Below are 19,966 nucleotides of genomic sequence, written 5' to 3' on the forward strand. Positions count from 1 at the left end.
AGAACCCTGTGCTTGAGAGAGACCAGTTCCGGCAATTACAATATAATGAGGCTGCTTGGATAGATGAGTTTGTCCCTGAGCTTAGACAAAAAGCACAGTATTCTGTGTTTGGCCCTTCTCAGGATGCTGTATTTAGTACAACTGAGAGAAAACTCTGGGAGAAACTCCTAGAAAAGTCTGGTCTCCTCTTCCAGCAGGCAACGGATCTGTGCAGCCCAAAGGCTCTGGGGAGTGCTAGGTCTGCAGAAGATTTAAACGCCCAGATGACGGACGCCTGGTGGGTTTCGACGGACATTTCTGGACGGCCAAGGGGAGGGGGACGAAGCCTCGCCGAGTGACGGGAAATGGAAGGTGCCAGCTGGGTAGGAAACCACTGCTGTCCTCAGCCCAAGAACGTCTCTGCCTTGCCGGCCCTGCTGTTCTCTGGCAGAGAGGGGGAGCCCAGCAGGCCTCCAGCTGCAGAGCACAGCGCCCTGCGAGAGCTGCAGCGGAGCGGAGGGAGAGCGAGTCCGCGGAGGAGGCAGCACCTCCCCCCCGCCCGCGGGGAAAGCGCAGGGGCGGGACTGCAGCCCTCGGCCGGGGAGGAGGCGCGATGGCGGCGGGGCCTGCGGGGGGGCTGCGAGCACTACCGGCGGGGCTGCCTGCTCAAGGTGGGTCTGCCCCTCGGGGCGGGGCGGGGGTCTGCAGAGGTGCTTTCGGGGGGGGGGGAGGGGGTCCCGCGAGGCCCCCCCACCCATCCCAGGGCCGTCTCTCCCCGTTGCAGGCGGGCTGCTGCGGGGCCTTCTTCGCCTGCCGGCTGTGCCACGATGCCGCCCAGGACCACCCCATGGACCGCTTCCAAGTCAGCGAGGTGCGCTGCGCCCGATGCACCGCCGTGCAGCCGGTAGGCCCCGCGGGGGGGGGGGAGGGGAGGGGGGAGCCCCCTGCTGGGCCTCCCTGGGAGCGGGGGGGGGGGTCTGTCATGGCAACCCCGTAGCCCCCCCCCCCCCCCCCGGGTTGTTGCCAGGCCCGGAGCCAGGATTTTTCATTTAGTATTTTATATGATGGGGCCCTCCGTTTTCGTGGGGCCAACAGTTGTGCTCATGTCAAACACAGTTATGCTCATTCTTATCAGTCCGGCACCTCTAAACTTACACTGGGGTTCCTCCCCCCCCCCCCCCCACAACACTGTTGGCTTTAGAAGTATATTCTAGTCTGACGGTGGCAACCCTCAAGCAGGTACCTGGATTCCAACCCCATATGCCCCCCCCCCCCCACTTCTGACATTAGTGGGTTTTATTAGAGCTCATCCCAGTGGATTCCACCCCTTTCCCCTCCCCCCCCCCCAACATTGTTGGTTTTTAAAAGTGCATTCAGGTCTGTCTTTGGCAACCCCCAACCCCCCCTTCAAATGTTGGTGGGTTTAAAAAAAAAAATGCATCCCAGTGCAGCCTCCATGTTTAACCTGGAGTCTGGCACCTCTAAGCTTACTTGGTTTCCACCCCCCCCCCCCCATACACACATTGGTGGCTTTAAATTGCATCCCAGTGCTGCTGCAGGCCCAACCTGAAGCCTGCCACCCCCTCCCACAGACATTTTATGGGATCCCCCCCCCCCTTAATGTTTCACCATTAAACTTGCATCTGTCACGTGCTTTCTGTAGTGGACTCTTCTAGATAAGGCAGAAAAGCAGGGAACTGGAGGGGCTTAGAGATCAGCATGCTATGTTTGGGTGTCTTGCCCGCAGCAGCAGCATTTGTAGGCGGGTCACAGAGAGCGAGCAGCCAGCCTTTGATTGGAGGAAGTCTTGCTGGAGAGCATCAAGATAGGATAGCCTTCCTTCCTTCCTGCATGCTGGGAGGGAGCTTTGCAAACAGGAAGAGAGTGCTGCTCAATTGGAGCAGGAACTAAAGCTATGAGACGATAGGCTCCAATGCAAGCACTGGAGAGAAGGGGTGACGAGCAGCAGTGAGCTAACGGGGACCAATTGGAGGGGCCATGTAGTTTGAAGGGGGGGAGTTGAAAGGATGGGCCTGGCCCACCCCAACCCCCCCCCCCACCACGTAGCTACAGGCCTGGTTGTTGCACTCCTTGAGAGGCCCCTGGAGGATGCCACCTGGGTTGTGGGGGAGGGACCCTAAGCTGCCAAAAGGGCCAATCCCTCCCAAGGGCATGAGCTCTTCTTCCCTGCCGGCTCCCCCCTGCTCATTGGCCTGGCCTAGTTACACCCAGGGCTTTTGGGAGAGCATTTGCATAGGAAGCCACACCCCCTGACACCAAGCCAGCTGGAACTGCCTTCCTGCTCAAGAAAAGGCCTGACTCTCCTTGTGGGGCCCCAAAGCACCTCCCAGGAGGGCTAGTCTCCATGTCATCCTCACAATGACCCTGTGAGGCAGGGCAGGCAGCAAGAATTGGACGGGCCTATCCCTCCGCTCCCCCCCCCCCCCCCCGAGGGCTCTCCTGAGTCTCCCGGCTCACAATTGCGCCTTTGTTCACAGGTTCAGCAGAGTTGTGAAGCCTGCCGCCATGTCTTTGGGGAATATTACTGCAGCATCTGCCACCTCTTCGACGTGGACAAGAAGCAGTTCCATTGTGAGCAGTGTGGAATTTGTAGGTACTGTAATAGACTGGGCGGGGAGTGACAACTTGGTGCACTGGTTATCCTTTTAAAGGCACTCTCGTGTTGAAAACTTGAAGAGGTACAAATCCTATTTGCATTTCTGCAACATGTCCCATTCTTGACCTTCAATACTCTTGTTACTAGTATAGGGAGCCTGTTGTGACAGGCATGACCGATTCAGCAAGCACTCCACAAAAATTTACTTTTCAGAAAATGGCACAGTAGGCATAGGGACGAATTAGACAAAAGTTGGTTTATTAACGCAAACTGACAGGGAAGAGGATTGATATATACATGGGTGGCTATGATTTAACAGACGTAGGCTGTCTGTTAAAATTGCACATAAAACTTCCGCTGAGGTAAGAGGCTTCACATGTTTCACTTTCTCTAAAGGTTTCACAGATGTTACTGGTTTACCCTTTTATGAGTGGGCTCTATTTCTGCTTAATGCCCAACTCTTTCATAGAATCATAGAATCCTAGAGTTGGAAGAGACCTCCAGGGTCATCTAGTCCAACCCCCTGCACAATGCAGGAAACTCACAAACACCTCCCCCTAAATTCACAGGATCCTCATTGCTGTCAGATAGCCATCCAGCCTCTGTTTAAAAACCTCCAAGGAAGGAGAACCCACCACCTCCTGAGGAAGCCTGTTCCACTGAGGAATCGCTCTAACGGTCAGGAAGTTCTTCCTAATGTTGAGCTGGAAACTCTTTTGATTTAATTTCAACCCGTTGATTCTGGTCCTACCTTCTGGGGCCACAGAAAACAATTCCACACCATCATCTATATGACAGCCCTTCAAGTCCTTGAAAATAGTGATCATATCACCTCTCAGCCCCCTCCTCTCCAGGCTAAACATCCCCAGCTCCTTCAGCTTTTCCTCATAGCACTTGGTCTCCAGACCCTTCACCGTCTTCGTCGCACTCCTTTGGACCCGTTCCAGCTTATCTATATGCTTCTTAAAATGCGGTGCCCAAAACTGAACAGAGTACTCTAGATGAGGTCTAACCAGAGCAGAGTAAAGCATGACCATCACTTCATGTGATCTGCCAAGACAAGTCTCTCGCATCCTATAATTATGCATTGGATTTTTTCTGCCTGAATGCAGAACTTTACATTTCTCTCTGTTAAAATTCATTTTATTGGGTTCAGCCCAGTTTTCCAGCCTGTCCAGCCTGTATCCTGTTTCTGTCTTCTATATAAAAATTTTTTGGTCACTGTGTGACACAGAGTGTTGGACTGGATGGGCCATTGGCCTGATCCAACATGGCTTCTCTTATGTTCTTATGTTCTTAATTTAGTATCATCTGCAAATTTAATAAGCATTCCCTCTATTCCTTCATCCAAGTTATCTATGAAGATGTTGAACAAAACAGGTCCCAGCACAAATCCTTGAAGCACTCCACTTGTTAGTCCTCTCCAAGAGGATGAGGAATCATTCACAAGCACTCTTTGGGTGTGATCTGTCAACCAGTTTCAGATCCACCTAACAGTAACGGGATCCAAAACCACATTTTATCAACTTGTCAACAATAATAGTATGTGAAATGTTCTCAAAAGCCTTACTGAAATCAAGATAAACTATGTCTACAGCATTCCCCTGATCCAACAAGGTAGTAACTTTCTTAGAAAAGGAGATGTTTAGTCTGACAAGACTTGTTCTTGAGAAACCCATGTTTTCCACTATAGACATCAAGCTGATGGGTCATGGTAGTTACCTGGACCCTCCTTTTCCGCCTTCTTGAAGATGGGGGCCACATTTGTCTGCCTTCAGTTTTCCAGGACATTTGCCTACCTCCAACCTGTTCTCCACGAATTCTCAAAAATGATGGGCAGAGACTCAGAAATTACATCTGCAATATATTTTAGTACCCTTGGATGCAGTTCATCTGGCCCTGAGGACTTTGTTTCATTGAAAGAAACGAGGTGTTTATGTACTACCCCTATGCTGGTCCTAGGTTGGAACTTCATACCCTCCTTATATTTCTGTTTTTGCCATGTTGAGCATTTCCCTCAGAAGAGAAGACTGAGGAAAAGTAGGAATTGAGCAGTTCCGCCCTCTCTTCATTACCTGTTACAATTTCACTTTCCTGGATTTTATAATTTTTATTGGTTTTAACTACAAAAGAAAGAAGCATAAACTTAGATACAGAATGGGAAAAGCAGAAAAAAAAGAAAAATACAATATATCAATTTTAATTCTACCTCCAAATAAAATATCCAATTCGTTCTACCTGCAAGTATAGAGTTCTCCGTATATTTTACCATCTTTATCTTTCATTATAAAACATTTTTACTAAACTATTATTTGCAATACAAGTCTAAACAGTTCTTCTTCCACACATATAAGTATAAACAAGTCAGAGCAATCTCAACACAGAACTAACTGCTTTGACTTAACCATGTTAAAAACACAGACTAGTTTGTTAGTTTAACACTATCCTCATTAACATAGACATAAAAATTCATATCTTTATCCTAAAGAAGCTACAAGAAAAATGCAACATAGTATTTTGTCTATCTCAATATAAACAGTTTCTCCTGGGAGACATACTAAAGACAAATCTGCCAGTTTACATAACAACTATACTGTCTGCCTTTTTAACAATTAATCCAACTCTTATATCCCTATTGGGCTAGAAAAAACAACTTCTTATAACCCAAAAATAAAAATCACATGTCTATTCTTACTGAGAGTTCCATACCCAACTACCCACCAAGATAAGAACATTTCAAGAGACCCTTCTTACTAAAAAGAAATCTGTCTCCTGATTTGTAACTAATATGCACCTTCTCTCTCCTTAATACATACTGTGACCAATAGAGGTATCATCCAGCTGGGCTAAGTAGACTTTATCCATTGACACTGATAGTCTCTTTAGTTCCAAAGAAAGGTCAAGAATTTGGTCTTCTAAACCCTTTAACTTTTTAAAGATACAATCCACTGTGCTTGCAATCAGGGTAAATGGGGCAAGCTCGTCAGAAGACATGGATCTTTCTTCATTATCATGCTGACTCTGCTGCACCTTTAAAGCCCCCACCCCAGACAGGAGTTGAGAGTCAACGCCATCTTCGTGGTCAGACTCATTAGTCAATTCATTAGTCGGTTCCTCCTTTTCAGCAGGCTCTACCTCGTCTTCTAGAGGGGAGAAACGATTCGATGTTTCAATAGCAAATGACGGCAGAGCAGATTTGGACTTATTGTTTAGGGTAAAAAAGTCCTCTATCCTGAACTGTTTGCAAAGTGGCAAAGAAGCAGATTCCTCCTCCACTTCTCTTGGCCGCTTGCCCGATGCCATTAAAAGGGTTCTATTGGGTGGCAATTAGCCCTGTCCTGATAAAAATGAATAAAAAAATAAAACAAATACCAAACAACTAATGTCTTAAAACTGAGTGTCTCCATGCCCCAAGGCCTCTAACAGAAGCTGCCAAAATGGGGGAGACGTGCACAGGCCCACTCCCCATAAGGGACCCATTCTGGCTCAAAATTCATTTTAGAACAGATCCCAACAGCCTTCTTGATTGTATGAAAAGAGACCCATATATTTCATCCTGGACAGCAGTGCTTCTGTCTAAACTCAATCAATTGGGGTTCGAGGTAGATGATTTTTCTACCGCTGATGAGTCATATATCTTCAGATGTATTAAACTGAGACTATGGGAATTGGAGGAAACGAAATTACGGCCAACTGACCCTTATATTTGCTCTCCAGCTTCCTTAGGTCTTTATGCTTTTTGTGGCAAAATGCCCAATTATCTATCAGACCTAACCACTCCAAGTCATCGCAGGGCATTTATGTTGGCTAGACTAAACGCGTTTCCCTCCAAAGTTTTACAAGGGAGATATCAGTGAGTCCCTTTAGCCGACAGACTTTGCTCCTGTGGAGCAAATACCCCTGACTCAATCCAGCATATATTGCTTGATTGTTCCTTATACCATAACCTCCGTAAAGATTTATTTGGCAAGCTTTCTTTTTCTCCAGATTTGTCTATTCTGCCACCCTGTTATTATTTATTGAGTGATACTGAGGGGGTGGTTAGTGAGGCTGTGGCAAAATTTCTGGCTGACATCCTTAAATTTAATTCTGACCATGTTTGAATGCATCTGTAAGCTTGGTTTTATTTTGATTTTATCTCCAATGTTTAAATTTTTATATTCTGTGTATTTTTATCTGAATCTATTATGCCATTAAAGGTTTGGTATGGTATGGTATGGTACTGTGACCAATACCTTTATCCTTGACAGATTAGAAATAGAGCACAATAATTTATCTATCTTATTATAGACAATTTCTTCAAACAAACATATTAGAAGATCTACTAATTAACAAAATAATTACAGTATCTACCTTCTTAACAGTTATAAATTAATTTGTAGGATTACCCATGTCAATAACAAACATGAAAAGCTAATATCATTATCTGTTAAAGACAAATTCACCAATTTATCAAGTAATTACGCTATCTGCCTTCTTAAAAGTTAGTCTAAATTAACTATTTTTACATAAGAGTCTTTTCAAAAATTTTTTAGTCCTTTAGCTTTTATATCCATATGATTTTAAACTAGACAACTTATTGTAGCCCCCCAAAAAAACAAAAGAAAGGAAAAGGGAATCTCACTTAGCCTTCTAATATCACATATCAGATTTTCTTACTGAGAAAAATCTAATTCAGGAGGCTCTTCTTTCTGAAAGACTTCCACATCATGATTTTCTGGTTAAAATACATCTTCTTACTTCTTAATGCAGTCATCCTTCTCAAAGAAAGTGAGAAAAATTCCACAGCCTTTGTTCCTCTCGACCTAACTTGAATCAGTCTCCATTTCTGGTCTTCTTTTTTAATTACGCCATAAGGTTCCATTTTGATTTTCTTTTGTTCGTTTCCCAACAAGTCGCTCTCCCATTTCAATTCCACAAACATCACCGGGTTCTCTTTAGCACTCTGCTCATCTAGATTTGAGATTTCGCTAGTTTTCAGCACAAAAGCTCCCATTTGCTTCTTAAACAACTCTGTCAATAAACCAAGATCTTGCCTCAGAGACTTCAAACTGCTTAAAATATCTTTCTCTGTCAGCAAACTCAGTCCATAATCCAAGTTGAAAAGTAGCTCAGAGTCCCAAATAGTCTGTCCTTCCCAGTCTCCTCCAACTGGAGTTTTAAACGTTAGCGTATAAATTTCAAATCAGACGACAAGGAGAAATCCCTCTAACAAGTATCTCATTTTGTTCAGACCATATTGCAGCCGAATAATAGTCTCTTTAACAAATATCCAATTATGATCTGGGTCGATTTAAGTATCCATATTCAGATTAATTCAAATTGTTTCCAGTACTTAGAGATGTTCTTTAGCTTTTCATGGCCTCATCCACAGGGAAATTAGAGGTATTGACCTCTTTCCCTTCCTTTGAACTTCCAGTTTATTGAAATGTAAAAACGACCCATTAGCCATTGGCAATTGAAAGCCGACTTAACTTGCATTGTAGAGTTGTCATGCTTGAGATAGAGGGGTGATAGATCAAAAGCTTATTGAAGAGAAGAAAAGAAAGCAATCGGGTTTTCACCTCTTGCTGCTGTAATGGCGATTACGACAGGGAGAGCTTTGGGGCATACAGAAAGAACAAGAGCAACAGCCGTTGCGCCCCTGTCTTGCTGTAAAAGCCCCATGCTGAAAAGAGACCCCTCCAGGGCCTCTTCCCCCTGCCTGATTCAGGGGGGCTCCAAGCAGGAGACTGAGAGCAAGGCGACGTAGCCCGGAAAACCTACAATTTCACTTTCCTGTCCCTGCAAGGGGCCTTCCATGTCCTTGCTCTTTTTCTTACTCTGAACATAAGAAAAGAAGTCTTTTCTGGGTTGTTCTTAGCATCACTTGCTAGCCTCAGCTCATACTGAGCTTTAGCGTTCCTAACTCTTTCTCTGCAAGCACTGGTGATTTGTTTGTATTCCTCCTTGGTTATAAGGCCCTCCTTTCATGTCCTTATTGTCATGTTGAGCCTGCCATGCTTTCTTCTTCCTGAACGATGTTAAGTGCAGTTTCTCTGGTGCCTGCCTGAAACCATCCCTTGTCAGATGGGTGCAGGAGGGGGATGGAGGACAGAGGCCTTGCTATACATGTGCTGTTGATGTCAGGAGCTTGCTTATTCTAGTTCTTATAGCAGGGGACCTGTTGGGCCTGGGAATGTCACTGTGACCTGGGGGGGGTGGAGTCTCGGAGGATGCCCCGCCCCTTGAAGTGCCAACCTCTGGGAACCAGTGGAGCATGGGGGTGGGGAGGATGCTGGTCCGGGCTTTTCGCTGTGTATCATTGTAACCACTTTGCCTATTGAGTCATTCCTGGCAATGGCTTTCTAGCAGAAGGTTAACTCTTGTATCTGACTTGAATCAATCTTTACCATGTTCATATGATCAGGGATTTGTGGCATCAGTAACTGGCAGAACCTTACACTTGTATCTGTTTGCCAGTATTCCTGATGGGGTCCCCGCCTGAGCCAGACCCCCCCACCCCTTGCCAGCTCCATGTAAGCAGGCAGAGAGTTGGCTGAGGTCTGGGGATTTTTTTTTAATTCTATCAAACTTTATTAAAAGAGTAAATACCAAAATATACATAACTTTCTTCGTATACCAGACATTGGCAAATATAAGAACAAATTACTAAGTACATTTCCCAAATCTTGGGGGAAAAAAGAATATTATCAACTCTGGTGACCATATAAATAGTGCTGGGTGCATTCATAAAAATACAAAGAAACAAACACAACTTTTAAAGAGAGAGAGAGATTTGATTTCTACCCAGCCTTTTGATCCCAAAAGGGTTTCGGAGGTGGCTTGTGCAGAAACATGCCATGTGTTCCATGTGAGGGTCTTCTCTGATGTAGCCGCACTTTGGATCCTACCGAGATCTCATTTCTCAGGCTGGACTGCCCATTATGACCTGTGACATGTCAGGCTGGGGTTTCCCCTCACCTGACTGATGCCTCAAGGCAGAGAGCAGGAGCAGAGAGGTCTGGGCCTGGGTTTGTGTCATGGAAACGGCCAGCCGACTGGCTGGCTCCACGTTGCTGATTCAGAGGGGCTCCAGGGGTTCCTGCCTCTCTCCTGGTGATGTGTGATTCAGTCCTCCTCCTGGTGGTTGTTTCCAGTGTCTCTTCTCTGACTGCTCCTGCTCCTCAGTCCCTTCTCTGGGGCCAGGCCATGGGGCAGCCAGAGCAAGAGGGTAGGATCCAGACGGGGGGAGAGACGAGCAATAACTTGCCAGTTATCTGTGAGCTAAATAGGATGGCCAGTTGTACATGGCACCTCTTCAAATGTTTGTCTTCTCAGGATTGGTCCCAAAGAAGAGTTCTTCCACTGCTCCAAATGTAACTTGTGTTTGGCTCGGACTCTCCAAGGGAATCACAAGGTATGAAATGGACCGTTCAGAATCAGACACCAGATCCTCCCTCTGGCTGAGACCAGCGACCTCAAGCAGGAATCGCCTCTGCAGGGCCCAGTCTTAGATGCAGATCGGGGGCGGGTGGGGGGGGGGAACTGACTTGGCCTTAATGGAGACAACTCAGGTGCACGATAGGAGCTCCCCACTAGATGAAGAATGAGCTGGCTTTCCAGTCTGAGCCCAGCAGAGCCAGTGCAAAGTACAGAGTACCTGGCAGAATATTGACAAAGGTACTTTTTAGTACGTGTTGTCACCGGGCAGGCTAGGGATGAGAAGGGCCTTGAGACCAAGAAGTGAGAATAAAGGGGGAGAGACAGAGAAAAATGAACTCTGTGCTCTTCTGACCCCCCTCTTTGGGTAGTCCCTGGCCCACAGGGGGCCTGTTTAGCCTCCAGCAGGGCAAGGGCTTTTCCTCCCTTGCCCCAACCTGGTGGATGGAAAGGCTCCCCTGGAGATCAGGGGCCTGTGGGACTTATTACTGTTCCTCGGGGGCCTGTAATACACAGCTGCTCTGCCTGCCTTTTGGCGGAAGCAACATACATTCAGATCATTCTGGCCTCCCCTGTCTGTAGCTCCTTCCCGGCGCTTTGGCTGCCTTTTGGTATTATTTGGAGTCTCTGGGGTGACATGAGGCTTGGGGCTTTGGGGTATTAATTGTGAGTACTATTTATTGTTTCATTTCTGATGGTTTTATGATGCAAGCTGCCCTCAGCCCATTTGGGGGGTACAGCAGGGTATAAACTGAAGAAATGAAATGAAAATGAATGAGAAAGGGGTGGAAAAGAGGGTGAGTAATTAAGATACTGGATTTTGGATTTATATCCTGCCCTTCACTGAGTCTCAGAGCAGCTCACCATCTCCTTTGTCTTCCCCCACCCCAACAGACCCCCCTGTGAGGTGGGTGGGGCTGAGAGGGCTCTCACAGCAGCTGCCCTTTCAAGGACAACTCCTGCGAGAACTATGGCTGACCCAAGGCCATTCCAGCAGCTGCAAGGGGAAGAGTGGGGAATCAAACCTGGTTCTCCCAGATAAGAGTCCACGCACTTAACCACTACACCAAACTGAGAGGGAAATAGATCCAGGTGGGCAGCTGTGTTGGTCTGAAGCAATAGAACAAAGCTAGAGTCCAGTGGCACTTTTAAGAAACCTTAATGACATAGTTAATAACGGGTATATCTCATAACGAAGGTTGCTTGTCTAGCATCTCTCTCTGTTTGTTTACACAGTGCATTGAAAATGTCTCAAGGCAAGATTGTCCCATATGTTTGGAGGTAACATCCTTAATATGTCAGTGTTCTGTTTCATTTGAAAGTGTTTCTTTTGATGTATGTAGGAAACATCATTCTTGTTTCTTAAAACAGGACATTCATACCTCACGTGTGGGAGCTCACGTCCTGCCCTGTGGACATCTTCTTCATCGGTGAGGCTGTTTTTTGAGAACTGAACATAAGAAATGGAGTTCTGCTTTGTTGTGAATGACCTGGTTACTACAAAATCCAGGACAGATTCCTGGGCAAATGGCACCAGGGAGATTTTCTGACCTCAGTTGCACTTCTGGTAGCAAAATGCACGGAGAAGCAGTTGCATTTAGGAGGGCCCATGGCTCAATGGTGGAACATCTGCTTGGCACACAGAAGGACCCAGGTGCAATCCCTGATATCTCTAGTTAAAAGATTGGCCACTAGGTGATATGAAAGACGTCTGCCTGAGACCATGGAGAGCCACTGCCAGTATGAGTAGACCACAGGTGTTAAACATGTGGCCGTTGAGACATCCCTGGTTCCCAGAGGACTCAGATGCAGCCCATGAGCAACTTCCTTCTCCTGCTTCCTTCTCCAGGCCTGCTGCTGCTGCAGCCACATAGTAGCCTGCTTTTCCCCCAGCTCCCTCAGAGATTCTTTGCTTCCTGTTTCCTGCCTCTTGCCTCTTCTCCCCTCTCTCTCTCATAGACAGACAGACCGAGAGAGAGAGAGAGAGAGATCTCCCTCAATGGCTGCTTCTTGCTTTGTGCAGGAGCGATAAAAAGACACTCCCTCCCCCCCCCCCTCAGCTTCTGCTTCCTTCTCGGGCTATGCCTTCTATTTGGGGAGGAAGACAGGGGAAGGAAAAAGAGAGAGAGAAAACAAAAGTGGCGTTCCATGATGGCAGCTTTAAGACCAACACCATTTTATTCCAGTATAGCTTTTGTGTGCAAGCACACTTCTTCAGTGGGAGGGAGGGTGGATAGATTCTTCTGACAAGCACAATTTATATTGAGGAAATTATTTTGGCTTATTCTGAAAAAAAAATTCAATAATTGGATTTCTCTGTCCCTATCTGTACTTTAATTTCTTTCAATAAGACCCTGATTAGGATTTAGAGCACTTGGATTAGTCCTTCTGTCTTGGAGAATGGAGTGATTTCAGGTGTCCAGCATGATAATAGCACACATTGGCAGTGAGGCAGGAAAATGAACTCGCAATTCAGTCGAGGAGGCCTTGTCTTGAACATCAGTATCAGTTGAAGTTCAGAAGACTGCAGATTTATATCCCGCCCTTCTCTCCAAAGCAGAGTCTCAGAGCAGTTTACAATCCCTTTTATTTTCTTCCCCCACAACAGACACCCTGTAAGGTGGGTGGGGCTGAGAGGGTTCTCACAGCAGCTGCCCTTTCAAGGACAACTCCTGCGATAGCTATGGCTGACCCAAGGCCATTCCAGCAGCTGCAAATAGAGGGGTGGGGAATCAAACCCAGTTCTCCCAGATAAGAGGGCGAGTGAACTCCAAAGGCATTTGCGTGGGTGAGTGAACTCAGAAGGGCTGAGAATATTAGCAAGAGAATGAGGTGGACAATACTCTCTCTAGCTGTGGAGTCTTGTGAGCAAAAATTCTTGAGCTACTGGCATTAAAGTGAACTACTGCATACATTATCTTGCTCTGAGGCCATTTTTCCTCAGCTAAGACAAAAATGTGAGGCTAAAAAACTGTGAGCTAGCTGACAGTAACTCAGCCTAGAGGGAGGTGGAATGTTTGTTCCACTTGCTTCTTTGACTGTTAATGTATGTAATGCTGCTGTTGTGTTTCTTCATCTAGAACTTGTTATGAAGACCTGCTGAAAGAGTAAGTTTGAACTCCCGTGTCTTCTAAGGGCAGCATAACACTTTGGGGCCTGGAAGTTGTGGGTTGTTGAGCGGGTGAGATATGGCACAGACCGCTGTGTGCAAACCAGTGCAGGAATTACGCCTGTCACTGGGAAGTATTGGGTGGGGGATGCAGGTTTCATTCAGTGCGACTCATGAGGAGTCTCATGTTTGCCAGCTGCCCATGTGTCCATCTCTTCTCTGCCAGAGGCTATCGATGCCCTTTGTGTATGCATTCAGCTTTGGATATGACCCAATACTGGCAACGACTGGACAGCGAAGTAGCTCTGACGCCGATGCCCTTGGAGTATCAGAACACGATGGTGGAGGTAATAATAATAATAAATTTATTTTTGTATCCCGCCCTCCCCCGCCAAAGGCGGGCTCAGGGCGGTAAAGTGGAAGATGTCTGAATAGCGTGCCAAATGCACCCCCCACTGGTTGCTTGGCCTTGGGCACCGTCCTCTGCATGCGGGGGGCACTTCACAGTCCTGGAAGGGGCCCTTCAATCTTGTGTCAAGCAGAACTTGGCTCTCTAAGCTGAATGTGAATCTGCTCCATTGGTGTGACTTTCCCCCTATCGTTTCTTTTCTTTTTTTGGCATTACTTAACCTGAAATTTTGACTAATATGCAATTAAATATGGAACATAAATTATGTCAAGGGTTAACCAGGAGTCAAGCTGGGCATGGAAGCTCTACTCTCAACCCTTGGAAGTGTTATGTGGCTTTATGATACCCATGTCTTCGCCACCAAACCCTAACTCCTGGAGTCTTACCCATCACCTTCCGAGGCCCCTTCGAAGAAGGCTTCTCCATAAGGCTCACAATATCCTTCCTCACAATGGAGATGGCCAAGATCCACCCCCGAACTTTCAATGAATTTCAAAGAATGTGCTGTCAAAGAAGAGAAAAGTTTCTGAGAAATCTCCTGAGGTTTCTGAGGCATCTTTGTGAAGTTTGTGCCTCCTGCTGGGCTCCTGTGGAATTGCTAGAGATTCCTACAGGCTGAAGAAAGTATTTTCTCTCCAGCAGTTTAGAGTGGCTGGCTTGTTGAGGTGCTGTGGCAGAGCCTTCAGGAGAACAGCAGCGGATGTCTGTGCCAAAGTGTGGGCGTGCGGCATTGTGGGCAGAGGTGGCAGATGCTGGGGGAGGGCCACACAGTGGTCTGTGGCCCTTTCCCCCATGGAGAGGCAGATCTTCTTCAGTCAAGCTAGGAGTGGACGATACATGGCCAGGGAAGTGTTTGCCCCCCCTCCCCCCCGCTAACTTGCCTGCCTGGCTCCTTCAAGCAGAAGACGTTGGCTCCTGTGTTGTTTGAACTGAACTGTGGCTCACTAGCCCTGCTGAGAGGGGCTGGCTGCGGGTGGGCCTTGTGTGACCAGAAATTCATTGAAAGTTCGGGGGTGGATCTTGGCCATCTCCATTGTGAGGAAGGATATTGTGAGCCTTATGGAGGAGCCTTCTTCGAAGGGGCCTCGGAAGGTGATGGGTAAGACTCCAGGAGTTAGGGTTTGGTGGCGAAGACATGGGCATCATAAAGCAAACCCAGCCCTCCCTCAGTATTGAACTTGAATAGAACAAGTACGGTGTTGGCGGGTGGCCCAGCAGACTCCCAGCATTCCTCGCAGCCCCCCCCCCTTCCGCCATCCTGAACTGAAGGACCCCGTGATCCCTCGTGGCAGAAGAGCATTTGTGCTTACTTGGTTGAACTCTTTTCCCTCAGCCACAGTGGAAGGCTGATTCACAGGCACGGCAAATCTAGACAGGGCTTGTAAAGGTGGATCTGGTCACCTCGAGTCCTTGGAACAGAGTCAGTTCACTGGAGTGTGAAATCTGATCTGACAGGAGAGAGGGGGACCGGCAAGAAAATGTTGCTCAGTGTGCTGTGGTTTGCTTGAAGTTTACTGTTCAGAGTTTGGTTCTGTGGTCACTGCAGAGGGACACATCTCACTTTGATCCATTGTCACAATTGCATTGTTTGATCTCCATTGGTTTGTTTGAGTTTAATTAGAATCCTAGAGTTGGAAGGGACCTCCAGGGTCATCTAGTCCAACCCCCTGCACAATGCAGGGAACTCACAAACACCTCCCCCTACATTAGTAGGCCTTTGGCTGGCAGATGGGCAGAGTCATCCTAAACAAGGTCACACCATTCTAAATACATTGAAGGCAGTGGGACTTTGAAGGATGTAACTTTGTTTAGGATTGCACCGTTGATGAGAACTATGAAATGTTGCGTTCGTTGAAAATGGAAGAACCCTTGGCCCTTCATATGGCATGAATGAGGCAGAATATACAACTGCTAAGAAGCCAAGTAACTGGCTCCCTTAATTCTACTTTCCCTGGATCCCTCCAAAGCAAAAGCATCCGGAAAGCTAATTTAAAGGCCTGGAAATTAACATCGCCAAAGATACTAACAAAGAAGCATTATAGAAGGGTATTTCTCACTGGCTACAAATTAAAATTGACATTTATTTTCAAAAGTGTGTTGCTGCCATTCGTTCTGGACCCTTTTGGGAGAAAAGTGAGATATATAAACACCATAAAATTACATAAAGCATCCCCCATGGCACCATCCCAACTCAGAACCTTTAGAATTTATGTCAAACCAACTCATTCACTTTATCTCCACTATTCCAAAGACAGGGTGGGGGGGGGGGACCTGCAAGGACTTATGAGGTCATTCCCAGTTCTTGAAAGAGTTCTCTCAGAGCTCTCTCAGCCCCACCTGCCTCATGGGGTGTCTGTTGTGGGGAGGGGAAGGGAGAGGATTCTGAGCCTCCTTTGGGTAGTGAAGGGTGGGGTATGAATCCAATCTTCTCCTCTTCTCTTCTTTTTCTTATGCGGAGTGTACAGCCACTGTCTCTTCTTCCCACCCACCAGCCAACCTGTTTCCAGCTGCTCTGCTGAAACCTTCAAGGGTTTGCCGGGGCTCCTCCCTTTCCCCAGTGTCCCCTTCCCAGAACTGGTTCTTCTTTCCTCACAGCCTTCCCTTTCCCTGCTTCCTTCCTTCCTTCCTTCCTACCTGCCAACCAAATCGACCTCTTATCTGTCAGTACCCCTAAGTGTGCTGAGGATGCCGGTGGCGGTCCTGGTCCTTCCTCACCTGAGCCTCCCCCATAAGGCTGAGCAGTTGCATGTGTGTTACAAACAGTACCAGGCAAGCTAAAGCCAAAGCTTCCCTCCCCACTACTCACAGGTCACAGAATCATAGAGTTGGAAGGGACCTCCAGGATCATCTAGTCCAACCCCCTGCACAATGCAGGAAACTCACAAATTCCTCCCCTTAAATTCACAGGATCCTCATTGCTGTCAGATGGCCATCTAGCCTCTGTTTAGAAATCTCCATATGGTTATCCTATCACCTCTCAGTGATGGTTATCGTAACACCTCTCGTTCATCTCCTCTCCAGGCTCAACATGCCCAGCTCCTTCAGCCTTTCCTTGTAGGACTTGGTCTCCAGATCCCTCACCATCTTCGTTGCCCTCCTCTAGACACGTTCCAGCTTGTCAGTATCTTTCTTAAATTGTGGTGCCCAAAACTAAACACAGTACTCAGAGCTCTCTCAGGTGAAGTCCAACCAGAGCAGAGTAAAGCAGTACTATGACTTCATATGATGTGGACACTCTACTTCTGTTGATACAGTCCAAAATTGCATTTGCCTTTATAGCCACCACATCACACTGCTGACTCATGTTCAGTGTATGGTCCACTAAGACCCCCAGATCCGTTCTCACACATACTACTGCCCAAGACAAGTCTCCTGCATCCTATAATGATGCATTGGATTTTTCCTATGTAAATGCAGAACTTTACATTTATCCCTGTTAAAAATCTTTTTATTGGTTTTAGCCCAGTTTTCCAGCCTGTCAAGATCATCCTGTATCATGTTTCTGTCTCCTACTGTATTTGCAACCCCTCCCAATTTAGTATCATCTGCAAATTTAATAATTCCCTCTATCCCTTCATCCAAATGATTTATAAAGATATTAAACAAAACAGGTCCACTGAAGGTAAGGAACAGGAAGATCTTCTGATGAAAAACTTCCAGCAAACATCACTTCTTTGTTGGACAAGCAAAAAGATATTCCTAGTCAAGAAATTTAAAATCATTACCTTTTGGACTGTTTCTGTAACAATGACTTCCATCTCTTTCAAAGCTCAGTTACTTTCCAAATACCTTTATTGGCATAGAAATAAAAAGTACAGCATAGCAAATTTACATGGAGTTTCAGCTATAAAAACCAGTCAAACATCAAGAAGGAGAGCTAGTCTTTTGCTCCCTGATTGTTGTGGCAGCCAAAAGGTACTTTGCAACCAGGCTTGTAATATGGGAACATTGGTCAGAAAGTAGGAAAAAAACTAACTTGGCTTCAGGTAATCCATAAAGATTAGGGTAGAACATTGAGTCTTGCTATCATAAAAGAGCGGCATAACTGGGGTGAAGTAATCTGGGAAAGGGAGGCAGCAGGCAGCCCATGATCTGGGAAGATACCAAATGCTAAAGGGGAACACGTTTTATGTCCAGAAGAACAAAGGGACTGTTTATCAATATCTAAGGTCCTCTGTTTCAGGGTTCTGAATGCCTGCGTTTCACTTAGCATATAGAGGTAGTCCAACGGTACACCTATGGAGTGTATTTTCTTCTGGATCTGACTATACCAAGTGGAAACGAAGGAATCTGCTAGCATCATATGGATATAACTAGCAGGGTCTGCCCTAAAGTGTAGGCATAGCCAAAACTTTGTAGATAGTAGCCATGCCCCTGTCTCAATCAAATGGATTTCAGTCTCTAGGCACATTGCAGCATAGCTGACACAGTTGGGGACTCAAATATGGCGTAAAAATGTTGCCTGAATTTGCTCAAGTTGGAAATTGAGGGTTCAAACCCAAATGGGGATCCCATATAACAACTGAGAAACTGTTTTAGCATTAAAAACATGAATGGCAGCTGGGACAAATTGGTTGCCGTTCTTATATAAAAAGCTAACCACCGCAGACGAACTATACCTTGCTGAGATGACTGCTTGCTTGCGTTGTACTGTCCAATTATAATTATATTGGGAAAAGACCCCAAAGTATTTGAAAAATTTCACCTGTTCAATATTATTTCCCTTGAGGCACCAGCTTTGTGGTTTTCGGGACTTTGAAAATACTAAAATTTTGGATTTTACATAGTTTATGGACAGGAAATTTGTCTCGCAGTACGAAGTAAAAGCAAGTAACAGGCGCTTGAGGTCCTTCTGTGAATGTAACAGTACATTGGCATAGAGCGATAAAGGGATAATGGATGGTCCAAGTTTAGGGGAGTGACCATCAATAGCGTTTAGAGAGGGGCCAAATCATTCAGGAATAAATTAAATAGGGGGCTAGAATACAGCCCTGTTTGACTTCCCGATTGGAAATGATCTTTGAAGTTAATGCACCTAGGTCATTATATTGCACTTGACAGCTATTAAGGAAATACATTTTATGAATAAGAAAAAGTAGGCGTTTATCCAGACCCATGATGTCCAATTTGTTCTAGAGAAGATCCCTGGGAATAGAGTCAAGTGCCCCTTTTAAATCAAGGAAGGCCACAAACAGCCTTCTTCCCCCTCTACCACTGTATTTCTCTATCAGATGGTTAAGAATTATACAGTGGTCCATTGTAGACTTGCTAGGACAAAATTCGATCTGTTCCCTACTAAAGCTCAGTTATTAGTTATTACTGCTGTTATTAATTCCTCCGTTGTGCTTTACACAAATGTTTTCTGTTTGGTTCCAGATTCTTTGCAACGACTGCAATTCTCGATCCACAGTACAATTCCATATTCTGGGCATGAAGTGCAAACACTGTGACTCATATAACACAGCCCGGGATGGCGGCTCTCGTGACTCGTGGCCCAGCAGTGACTGAGACCACGTTGCCTCCTGCTTCACTTGCTGGCCAAGTTCTCAGGGCTGAGGAGTCATTATCCCCTCTCTTCAGTTTGGTAGATTTTGCACTGCTGAAGCAGGTGCTCTTGGCCTGGCACTGGAACTCTGTTGCTTTCTATAATGAAATCTTGTTAGAAGCACTTCCTAGTTTGAAGAATGAATTTTTTAGGACTGCACACCTGGACCGGCTTGGAAAGATCCATCCCTCTTAACATTTTTGCTCATGCGGAAGAATAAATCGCACTCTGTGTGAAGAATACTTTGGCATGTTATCTGTGCCATTGTTAGGGGTGAAATTTCTTTATTGGCTACTGAGCTTTATGGGCTAATGAACAGGGTAGAAACCCACCTGGAAAGAATGGCCAGTTTCCATATGTCCATGCATGAAGCCGCCACGCTGGGCATTGGATCTCCCCCCCTCCCCCAATCTCATGGAAGGCAAATTGTCTTGTAAGAGGTCTTGTCAGGAGGAGAGGGAGACTATTCAGACTTGATGCTTTAAAACAAATATGGTCCTTTGCAAATAATGATGTTTCTGCCCACGCTAGAGGCTGCAGTGGACAACACACTGCTGTACTTCCTTTGCCAACATGTAATAAAAGGCTGTCAGGTGTACTTCAAAATGCCAGTTTTAATCATCATTACTTGCTGCAAATTTTCACATCATGCTTAACCACTGAGAAGAGTCTGAAAAGTCTGGTACTTCTCAGCTTAGAAAAAAACATCGCTGAGAGGGAGAGCATGAGAGAGGGATGGGGTGGAGAGAGGTGGCAAAGAGAACCTTTTCATCCCCTCCCCAACTGCTAGAACTTGAGGGCAGCCAATGAAGCTGATGGGCAGTAGATTCGAGGCAGAGCAAAGGAAATACTTCTTCACACAGAGAGTGGCTAGACTGTGGAATT

General features: G+C 46.2%; 1 protein-coding gene across 1 annotated transcript; it reads left to right on the top strand.

Annotated features, from left to right (window-relative positions):
- Positions 1 to 344: 344 nt before the first annotated feature.
- RCHY1 (ring finger and CHY zinc finger domain containing 1) lies at positions 345 to 19,687 on the top strand. The gene is made up of 9 exons (XM_060247748.1): positions 345 to 650; positions 764 to 883; positions 2,478 to 2,593; positions 9,917 to 9,995; positions 11,255 to 11,299; positions 11,390 to 11,448; positions 13,099 to 13,125; positions 13,354 to 13,474; positions 18,913 to 19,687. Exons 1-9 carry the CDS (start codon positions 345 to 347, stop codon positions 19,042 to 19,044), a joined length of 1,005 nt encoding a protein of 334 aa, XP_060103731.1. The 3' UTR covers positions 19,045 to 19,687.
- The last annotated feature ends 279 nt before the right edge of the window (positions 19,688 to 19,966 follow it).

This window comes from Heteronotia binoei, chromosome 10, assembly GCF_032191835.1.
Source record: "Heteronotia binoei isolate CCM8104 ecotype False Entrance Well chromosome 10, APGP_CSIRO_Hbin_v1, whole genome shotgun sequence".
NCBI classification, from domain to species: domain Eukaryota; kingdom Metazoa; phylum Chordata; class Lepidosauria; order Squamata; family Gekkonidae; genus Heteronotia; species Heteronotia binoei.

Coding starts and splice junctions, on each gene's coding strand:
- RCHY1 (XM_060247748.1), top strand. CDS start 345: ATGGAAGGTGCCAGCTGGGTAGGAAACCACTGCTGTCCTCAGCCCAAG. Junction 11,300..11,389: donor ATTGTCCCATATGTTTGGAG/GTAACATCCTTA, acceptor TTCTTAAAACAG/GACATTCATACCTCACGTGT. Junction 11,449..13,098: donor TGTGGACATCTTCTTCATCG/GTGAGGCTGTTT, acceptor TTCTTCATCTAG/AACTTGTTATGAAGACCTGC.